This window comes from Atta colombica, unplaced genomic scaffold (assembly GCF_001594045.1).
Source record: "Atta colombica isolate Treedump-2 unplaced genomic scaffold, Acol1.0 scaffold103, whole genome shotgun sequence".
NCBI classification, from domain to species: Eukaryota; Metazoa; Arthropoda; class Insecta; order Hymenoptera; family Formicidae; genus Atta; species Atta colombica.
The window spans coordinates 148,990-159,772 of NW_017259188.1; the positions used below are offsets into that span (position 1 = coordinate 148,990).

The window sequence follows — 10,783 nt, forward strand, 5'->3', positions numbered from 1 at the left end:
GTATAACCAGTTTTTTACAATAAAGCTTCGAATTTCGGAAAAAACGGCGGAAGCAAAGTTGTACACCTAATAATTTTAAATAAATTAAGTAGTATTTATCCCATATAGCACACTAACATTGAATCAATATCTCCGAAATGTTGATTTGCAACATTGCGAACATTACAGTAACATTGCGAAATGTAGATTCAGTGTTGAAGAGACGTCTAATGTCCGTTGAATTGCAATGTCTGTGAGACATAAAAAATGTTCCTCATATTAATTAATTCAATTTTGTTATTAAAATAAGTATTATTGATTAATCATTCAATTATCATATTTCGGAACACACACGACATAATTATAATTGAAAAAAAAACTTCCCCCTCATTTAGGAATTAATTTCCTTATTTTTCTAAGCGATCACTCAATCTTATACGCTATCCAACAATACTTAACCTCTGCAATGGTACGGAAACAACTTCGATAACAAACACTGAATATTAGGATGTACAATTGTGATTGTGTATATTATAGAAAGATCATGAATCAACATCGCGCATCGGACCGGTTCGGAACACAAACAACCATACGTGCAAGCATTTTACACTCGCGGCTGATTCTCGCATAAATATATATCGGTTAAATTTTGAATTTTGTTAAAAGATCAATTTAAATCATTTAAATTTTTTATTTACATGATATTTTCTTTTTGTTCATTTTTTACAAAATAAAATAAATTTTGATAATTTATTCAATGTCGTTTCAACATTGCAGCAACATTAATAATCAATGTAGAAGAATCAATATAAATACAACATTGACACTTCAACATTGCATCTCGGCCCCTATTCAGAACGCGCTTACAACGATGTTAGCACGCTAACATGTTATAATTTACGTAACGCATACTATAGAATTTCAGAGATAAAAGCGTTCTGAATACAAGCCTTGAGCAATATTCTTTCGATGTTCTGTGCATAGATATAGTTCATTTTTAAATAAAAACTTTTTTTTATTCAATTGGATTAAAAAATTACATTTCCTAGTCAGAAGTTTGAATTGAGCAGTATTCACGATGCACAGAAATGGCTGATATTATTTTTAGATTTAACTGAATTGAAAAATAGCATTTCCTATTCACAATTTTAAATTAAGCAGTATTAATGATGCACAAACATAAAATACTATAATATTAGATTGAATTTTTAGATTGAAAAGCATAGAGATATACTCCATGCCATTCCTATAAATGAATAAAAATGCATGCAGAATTGAAAAAGATTCATTTTAACATTCATGAATCCGTATTTCTGAAAATCTGAATCCATTTTAATCTATTTCAATCCATTCTCGTTTGCTGGGACAATGTCGTCTTATGTAAATTGCTTATATTTTATTATATCTGTTAAATGATATTTTTATTGTATCCATGTAATTTCGTTTGCTGGATTGCCTGATTATAATTAAAATACACAATAAATAATATACTTATTAATTGAAGACGTGGTAATGCAGAAGATTCATAATCCACAGATCCCATGTTCGAATCCCACTAAGCGATTTATAAGATCAAATTTGAAATAGTTAAATTTGAAATAGTTTTAGATGTAATTATTATAAATGTCTTGGGAATAAAATTTATAAACCATAAATATAAATATATTTTTTCGAACATTAAAATAGTGTTAGTTCGTGCTATTTGTGTCAAAAATTGAACTCGACTAAATTAAATCAGGATCATTTTGTCAGGATCGTGAACTTGATATAAATAAATAAAATGTCGTTTCTAATATAATTAATTATTACGCGTGTAACTTATGCAATTTTTATATTTTAAAATATTCATATATTTATATAATTTATTATTAACATTGGAAGCGTATACAGTGTTAGTGTCGATATAAAAAAAGAATTCTTGCATACTCGATAATAAATTAAGATTATAATGATAATAATTATAATAATAAATGAACATACATCACATGTCGAGAAAAAGATGTAATAGCATAATATTAAATTCTAAAATAAGAATACGCTCTGACAACGTCGCGTTGACGTATTAATAGCCATAATTAGAACGGGCGTATCTGTAAAAAAATGGAATCGCATCGTTTGCAAAATTAATGCTATAATAAATAATAATGAATCTATACCGTCAAACGAAAAACGTACGACTACATCGATACGCGACTGGCGATCCTTTCACGATTACAAAAAAAAAAAGAAAAGGAAGATAATTCCTTAAAATAATCTATAGATGATATTATTCGTCATGTATAATAATGGTTTGCGAATCATAATTCCGCTACGTTAATTAGAATTTGCAAACGCGCGGCTGTCTGAAAAGGGATCGACAATCGCAGTACTATATTGTCGTAGAAATAGCAGTAACGATAACAATCCGGACTGCGACTGGCAAGATGCTCATTTCCTTCGAGCGCGTTTTTTTCCATAAAAATTCAGCGCATTTCGGATCGTCGAGGGGGCAATCAAATATCCGAAATTCATGTGAATGATATTTTATCACATCGCGCCTGTCCGTCAGGAGTCACGAAAGTTATGCTCGTACTCGAATGGAATTCATCGAATTTGCAGTTGGTCATTAATATGAGCTGAGCAAACTTAAATATTACAAGACTCGTGACAAATCAATGTACGATAATGGTTACTTCTCAAATCTGAGAGATATTGTACAAATCAAATTATCTTGTCGATCAATTTCTCTCTTTTCTTTCTCTTTCTCTTTCTCTTTCTTTTTCTGGTGTCACCACGCCAGCTCAGTCGAGTTTAATAGAGATAATTTTTCGGTTCCTCCGTCGGCTGCCCGCACACTCCATGATATTTTTTCGTGACAAGACTTCTGCTGCGGCAATTTTCAATCTCCAGGAAGCACTCATTGCTGTACGTCATGCCATCGGTGCCGCAAACCGGGTCGTAATAAGGTGGGCAGATCTTCTGACAGCCACGAAACAAGAAACCTTGGACACACCTCTTCATAGGTACCACATATACGTGTTTCCTGGAAATTAAGGTTTTTTTTGTTCGTTTAAAATACTATGATATTATTAATGTAAAGAACTGAATTGTACTATTTTATATGGGAAATAATTACATCATTCAGGGAGTTTGAAACAAAGATTTCGATCTTATGTTATTATTAGCACAATATTTTTTTTGCATCTATCATTTTTTAAACATTAGAATTAGATTAGAATATATTTGGCATAAATATATATATATATCGAGTATGCATTAGTACTGGGCGCATTAGAAAGCTGTCGAAAATAAAAAATTACTCCTTTGAGAAAATGGGTCGCACGGAGGTATCAACAATTTCTACTTTCGAAATTTCGCGCGATTGTATTCGATTCAACTTTCCGAAGTAAGACTTTCCTTTCACATATTTGAACAGCAGGTTCAAAAACATCTTGTTAGTATGCGGCGCGCGCATGCGTGATAGAAGTAGTTTATTATTTTCATAAAGAAAATGTAATGGAATGGCTCTCTGGCGCTGAATCATTCACGGACTTTCATCGGATATGTACGCGATGCTGGTTCGGATTAACCGTTTCTCAAGGTCCAGTTTCTTAGATGATCTTCTCTTCTTCGAATATGTTTCAATAGCGCGATCAGGCATAATGAAAATCTATGGAAAGTATTATATCGGGAAGAAACACGATCGCGGTCAATGAAAATTATATGCGCGGCACGAAACTCACCGCTCTCTAGAATACGTATACTTCTGAATAATTGAATTTGAATAATTAGCCTTTTTTCCAGCAAGGTAATAAAATTATTCTATGATAATTCTTTTATATTAAATCATAACGAAAGTTATATCTTGACATTAAAGGAACATGATTAAATTATTCTAAAGTAATTTAATTACTTTTCTTGATTGTAGAAAACTTAATCAAATAAATTTTCTTTAAATAATTGAAATTAATTTAAAGCATTTATTTCATTTCACAACTCATCCATAATTAACAAGAGGCATTTTAATATATCTTAATATTTTGTGGAACAAAATAATAGCTTTGAATATCTTTAGCAAGATATTATTTTTATTTATATTACTATAATTATATTACTATATATATTACTATAATTATTTATATTACTATTTTTATCATCACAATTAGCGATGATTTAATTTATTGCTATTACATACTATTTAATAAAAGCTATAAAGAAAAGAAAAAGATCTATAAGAATCAATTTTACTATGCAATTATACACTTCTTGAAATTCCTTTGAGAATTAGTTCAAGATTAATTTATTAAAAACACTCACTAATCGTGTACTTTTCGAACAAAAGCGTTATATTTCAATAACGTTTCGTGGCTTACCCGCAATTGTCTCTTTTCATCTCGCATTCGTTTCGATAAAGCTTGTTATCGGAACCGCAAACAAACTGACGCTCCCCGCTGCAAATCTGGTTGCAAAGAGCAGTAGTGCGACAGTGTTGCGCCGGAACTTGAACTACCCTCTGGCCGCAAGTCTCACGTTGTAGGTAGCACAGAGATCTAAATGCATACAAGTGCACACATGACGTAACCATAAACCTCGTTTTCTGAAAGAATAATTCGCAGCTACTATTTAAAATCTGATTAAAGCTTATTCTACACATGCATAGTTATACGTGGTAGCTGTAAAAATTCATCAATCATTGCCGAATACAAGAAGAATATTCGACTGTGATTGGTCAATTCTTACAACTATTGAAGAATCACTTACAACTTACGCAATTGTAGAGTAAGCTTAAGCTTTAATTGTTACCGCTGTATAACATGTTCAATTCGACTTGTTCTTAATCTCGAAAAAAAATGTTAGAATTTAAATATTTCGATTAAATCCGTAGAAGTTTATCATTGTACTTATCGTGGATTTCAACAGTGCTAGAACAAATGCGTATGGATGTACATTTATATGAATCTCGAAATTTCAAATCTCAAATTGGCAAATTCGGAAATTTCAATTGATATCAATTTTTCTTGCTCGATTCACGATCAGAACCGATTATCATAACAGAAGAAGTTTTGAAAACAGCCCGAGACTTTTGGTCGAATGACCATTTGAGATACACGCGTTTTTAAAATCTTCGGCAGCGAACGTTCTGGAATCCGAATAACTCTCTTAATCACCGATAAACGTTGCCGTCGCTTCCACAAACTGGTTCCTCGGGTACTTCAGCACAGTCTTCAGGGCAGTGTTCGATCTCTTTCAAGGTCGTGCACTCGCCAACATGAGCTGATTGAATGCCCTTTCTAAAACGTATTAAATAAAATGTATTAAATCGGAAAATTAATTTGTCTTGTTGATGATTGTGATTTCTAGAATTCACAATAGTTGCCACATCCGACGGGAGGAAAGTAAATTTACCAATATTTTTCTATTTTCATAAATGTAAACTTACAAGCAAATCGCTACGTTCAAATGGCACTGATTTGGATAGGTATTTGCGTCACTACCGCAAACCGGATCTACTTCGCTTCCGCATCTCTGCTGTTGCTTCATGCATTTCATTAGCCGGGATCGACACTTTTCAAAGTCTACTACCGTTACTTTTCTTCTTGCATGCCTGTTGATTAACATTTGGCTAAAGACATGCCGACCAGTATAGTCATATAACAAGAAAATAGTAAATTGAATTTTTTGAATGTGACAAGTTCGATTATTTGTTTTTTACTGCATCAATTTAATAACACTTAAATATATTTATAATTCATATATTCCTTCCTTATTTCAAAAGTGTACTTTAACTTCGTAATAAATCATGACAACAAAAAAGTAATTTTTAAAAAGTCAAAATTATTACAATTCAAAAGAATTGTTAAAAAAAAATCATTAAAATTTACAATTCAAAAAGAGTAATTTTTTAAAGAATAATTTTAAGAATTATGAAACAAAAATGACAATTGAAAATTTGTCCTCTTTTCTGAAAAATTTATAGCGAATTTGATTGAATGCACTCAGTGCGCACTGGTGAATATTAAAGCCGTCGTACACTAATTATCGTAAAAATGTATATTTAATATGAAAACGAGTTAAATTATGAAATCATTAATAGATTTTATAGTGCTGTTAAGTAAAATATGATTCAAAATATTTGTATTTATTTGTATACTTAGATTTAAGTATATAACGGCTTTAATATGCACCAGTGCATATTAAATATGCACTGCATGTTAGTGCGTTTAATTTAATTCGTTATTAATTTTTTGGATTGTGTCACTTTTGAAGTCAATTAGGGAGCGATATAGTAAATGAATACAAATATATACGCACCCGCAGTTTAGCATTTGCATCTCGCACTCGTTCCTGTATATATTTCCATCCGATCCGCAAACCGATACTTCTGGCTCATCTTTGCAATCTAAGGGACACGCGTTGCTTCCGGATGTCCGTTCTCGAGATACGCAGAACGACATCGGCACTTCAAAGACGTGCTTGCTGAAAGACACAATAAATATTATTGGACTTAATAAAATCTTTGTATCGAATAAAACCGCAATGAAGTTTACATGACGTAATTAAATTGCTAAAAAAAAATTAAATTAAAACTCATCAATTAATTATCCAAATGAAAATTCAAATATTGAGAAATGTTAGGCCGCACAAATTGCTTCGCGTTTCTAACAAATCTAATATTTATACAATCTCGGTGAAAAGAGGCGAAGGAGCTGAGTTAGCTCGAATATTTTTAAAATTAGGCAAAGGATTATAATGAAAAGCTTAGGAGAATGATTCATGAATAATTAAGTGCATATAGGGAGCAACATTGAGACGAAAGAAGCAAAGGAAAATGGATGGGGCTTATGAGAATTTTTTTAAAAGATTCTGCATGGTCCCAGTCATATATGTTGAATTCGTTGAGGATTTGCCGCTTACCCGCAATTTTTCGCCCGCATTTTGCAGGTGTTCGAGTACAAAATACCGTCGCTACCACAGGCAGGCTTGGCACCACGCCAGCACGATTCACGACAATGTCTTGTGGTCTGACAGTGCTTCTTATTTGTACGCACGACGCCTTGGCTGCGAACCGGAAAAATTAAAATCGTTTTGCGGCCAGACTAGTTTTATGTTAAATTTAAGAATAGATTCTTTTATGTTTTACAAAACGACTGCAACAGTAGTCTGTAGTGAATTACAGTTTTTATAAAGAAATTTTTTTCCATGCAAAAAATAGAAGATATAATAGATGAGGTGTAGCCATAAATAATCATGAATAGAGATCTGACTTTATTGCGTGAAGAATAAATAATTCTGAACTTTAGACAAATACGAAAGACTAAGCATAATTTTCGTAGATTTAAAAATTTCCGATCCATGTAACTCTGTCGTTCATAATTGAGGTCAATCTTCAACGTACCCGCAAGTGAGCAGCTTCATCTGACACGTAGACTTGTAAACGTTTCCATCGCTTCCGCAAACCGGTCCGTCGAGCGGCGCGTAATCGCACGAGACTGGACAGTTCTCCCTGTGAGCCGAAATATTATTGCAGGGCCCAAGATGAGATAGCTCGATTCCGACTCGGCAAATCTCTACCCTGAGCATACACTTGTTCAAGTAGGTACGCCCATCGGTGCCGCATACCGGATCTTGATCGCCCGGACAACGATGCTCGCATTTGCTACCGGATGACCTCAGGCAAGCCGTCTTCTCCGTGGCCACAGTAATGCCTAAATAAGCGTATGACAGCGAAATAATGAGATACGTACATAAATTTTGCGCGGTCATTAAGCGAAAGAAAGATCTTCGTGTATATACACATGACCTCTTCGTCTACGAACAAATAATTTACTCTGGCGCGTAAATAGTTCGTTTCAATGCTCCAGGAAATCGCGATTCGTTTTGCAGCTACGTATAATTTATCACGGCCATCTATTATACAAATGAACGGATCCTCGTTACCATAAGCTGTTATCGCGAGAAAAAGAATACGAATAGGAATCTCTTTATCTCATTTACGTGAAGCACGATAATATCGCATGAAGATCGGCGAAGAAGGTCGCATTATTTCCGCAATTGTAATTGAAGTGCGCGTCTGCCGTGGTTATATTTCTCGATAAACCGCTACTAATAGGCTTACGCGCTTATTCTTACGGTCAGTTAATATACAAAACGGGATAACGAAATCATACAGAGTACTATATACCGAGCGAATAGCGTTTCGGAGAGGGAAAAGAAAAACTGTAATCTCGCGGCGAGCGAACCGGAGCGCGTGTGTTACTATAATAACTAATAACTATTATAATTAAAAGCACGCCTTACCCTTTCCGCACATCTTCTTCCGCATTTCACACTGCGACGCGTATATGACACCGTCGCTACTGCAAACGGGTTCGCCACTCGGTGGACATATCCTGGGACATGCACTGGACACGTAATCTGCGTGAAAAAAATAAAAACTTTATTGACGTACAAGATAGTATAAATTTGTCAACACAAGGGCAGTGTAATTTAAAATAAAAAAAAACCTCAAAAGATGAGGCATCAGCAATAGTACTGTTTACGAAGCTAGATGTAATCTATTAATGTAATCTATAACTTAATGTAATCTATAACTCTCTCTTAATGTAATCTATAACTAGATCTTAATAATAAATAGAATAAAAAGAAGAAGCATACGGATAGTGAGTAAAAATTTTGCATTTACAACGTGCGACGAAAATATATGGAATTAAAAATGGGAAACGATGTAAAGAGACCCCAACAACACAAATATTGCTGCAAGTTTTGTGCTAATAGGGGAAGCAGCTATTCTAAAAATAAAGATGGATGAGAACCAAAATATTACTAAATAAGAAGAAATATTTGATTGCAACATAAAAGAAATTATGCCGATATTAATAAGGAGAATACATGTACAACGATTTATACTTAAAGCACGGTTGTAGTAATATTAATTAAATCGTAATCAAAGATTATGAAATTGTATCTTAATAGCATCTCATCGTCATCATGGAACGATCATGGAATGTACGCTATTTCACTAAATTGTATGCTTTCCTGCTTACTTAATAGACCATATTTTAACGAGTATGTTTGTGTACGGTTTGTAAAAAAACAAAGTTTAAGCATCAACGATATTCTGATTAAAAAAGAAGAAAAAAGAGAAAAAAGTATAACATTTACTGTTAAATACTTTGCTTTTGTTATGTGTCATCATGATGATGACACATAATAATATAACCTAATCTAACCTAATCTTGTACTATTATATATCTCACGTGTTATCTATTATTGTAACGACATAATTGTATTTAATAATCATAATGATTAATATTAATATATTTAGTAATCTTAATAATCATAATGTTTAAGCATATATAACATAGTCGGCACCAGTGGGAATTTGGCCCCGCGCAACAAAGCTCCACTTTTGTTCTACCAATTGCTGTATTCGGCTAGTATAGAGTGACGGTAATTTATGAAGCAAAAGTGGAGGGGCTAATTTTTTGTGTTGCGCGGGGCCAAATTCCCATCATTAGTCGACACAGGAAAGAAGCAGAATTAGCAAAAAATAAATACCTGTTTAAATGGAGGAAATGAGGGTGCTTTCCCATAACATGATCGGAAAATAGATTCTCGGAAAAATCATACGACTAATCAGAATTATTAGTTTATACGATATATTAAACTTAAAAAATTCTCATTTAGCCTTTATTCGAATGTATTATTAAAAAATTCTTATTGGTCATATACTTTTCCGAAATTCCGACTTTTCCGAGATTCCGACTGTCATAGACAGAATCAACCTGAATCATGGTTTAACTATAATACGGAATACACACAATCATACTCTCATTAAGGGATCCTCACATTCTAACGAAACGATCACTCAAATATCTTACTGCTATCTATTGAACATAGGAAGTCCATTAAATAATTGAATGCGGAAGCATGCTTGCGGAGGGAGAGGGAGAGAGAACGTTTAATACGCGATATATCGGATAAAATCAGCCTGATACAATCGCATCTGATTACGACGTGAAGCTCATGAAATGCATCACCTGACGTACCTAAGATATATGCACGCATTTCTAAATTTTTTTTAGACAATCTCGAGAGTGGAAGAAATTTATCGCGGGCGAACACGTGTAAAATTTATTTCATAACGATCTTGCTACATGTCGTTTTTTGATTATGAAACTTTATGTTACTTACACGTCACAAAAGCAAAACTGAAGTTGTATAGGATAAATTTGGATAAGAAATAACTATCTTTAAAATGCAAAAAAACTTTAATTTTTGTTATCTTGGTATCTTTAATAATGTTATTATGGTATATCTTTTTCGCTATACAGAAAATACAAATATAATATTATTATATTCTTTTTGCATTAAAAAAAAATGACTATTTTTATCTTAGTAACTAATTAAGATGCCTAAAAAACGTTGAAATAACGAAAGCCGAATATATTTCCGTGCGGCATTGCTATTTTTTTTTTTTTATTGAGAAATAAAGGCTACCGTCCCAGTCAGAAACGATAATGGAATCATTATCGGTTCGACATCAATATGATGATTTCGAGATTGAATCAATGTCAATTCCATTGTTATTTCTGATGACTGGGTGTACACATCATCTCTTTCGCAATATTATAATACGCGAGAGTGTGAAACGATATATTAAATCATTAGTGGAGTATTCTATATGAACAAAAATACGTAGGCCGTATAGAGGTAATATTTAAGGTCGCATAGTGAGAGACATGGTGAGAAGATTAGGGGGAGGAATAGAGAGAGAGAGAGAGAGAGAGAGAGAGAGAGAGAGAGAGAGAGAGAGAGAGAGAGA

General features: G+C 33.1%; 1 protein-coding gene across 1 annotated transcript in view; it reads right to left on the bottom strand.

Moving 5' to 3' along the window:
- Positions 1 to 1,355: 1,355 nt before the first annotated feature.
- LOC108688165 (agrin) overlaps positions 1,356 to 10,783 on the bottom strand; it is a 59,013-nt gene continuing 49,585 nt past the window's right edge. Inside the window, exons 2-9 of the mRNA XM_018194315.1 lie at positions 8,257 to 8,373; positions 7,355 to 7,664; positions 6,874 to 7,017; positions 6,271 to 6,435; positions 5,399 to 5,563; positions 5,127 to 5,249; positions 4,332 to 4,508; positions 1,356 to 3,001 (exon numbers count right to left, since the gene is read on the bottom strand). Of these exons, the coding sequence (XP_018049804.1) occupies positions 2,770 to 3,001; positions 4,332 to 4,508; positions 5,127 to 5,249; positions 5,399 to 5,563; positions 6,271 to 6,435; positions 6,874 to 7,017; positions 7,355 to 7,664; positions 8,257 to 8,373 (1,433 nt within the window). The 3' untranslated portion in view covers positions 1,356 to 2,769. The remainder of the gene's footprint in view (positions 3,002 to 4,331; positions 4,509 to 5,126; positions 5,250 to 5,398; positions 5,564 to 6,270; positions 6,436 to 6,873; positions 7,018 to 7,354; positions 7,665 to 8,256; positions 8,374 to 10,783) is intronic.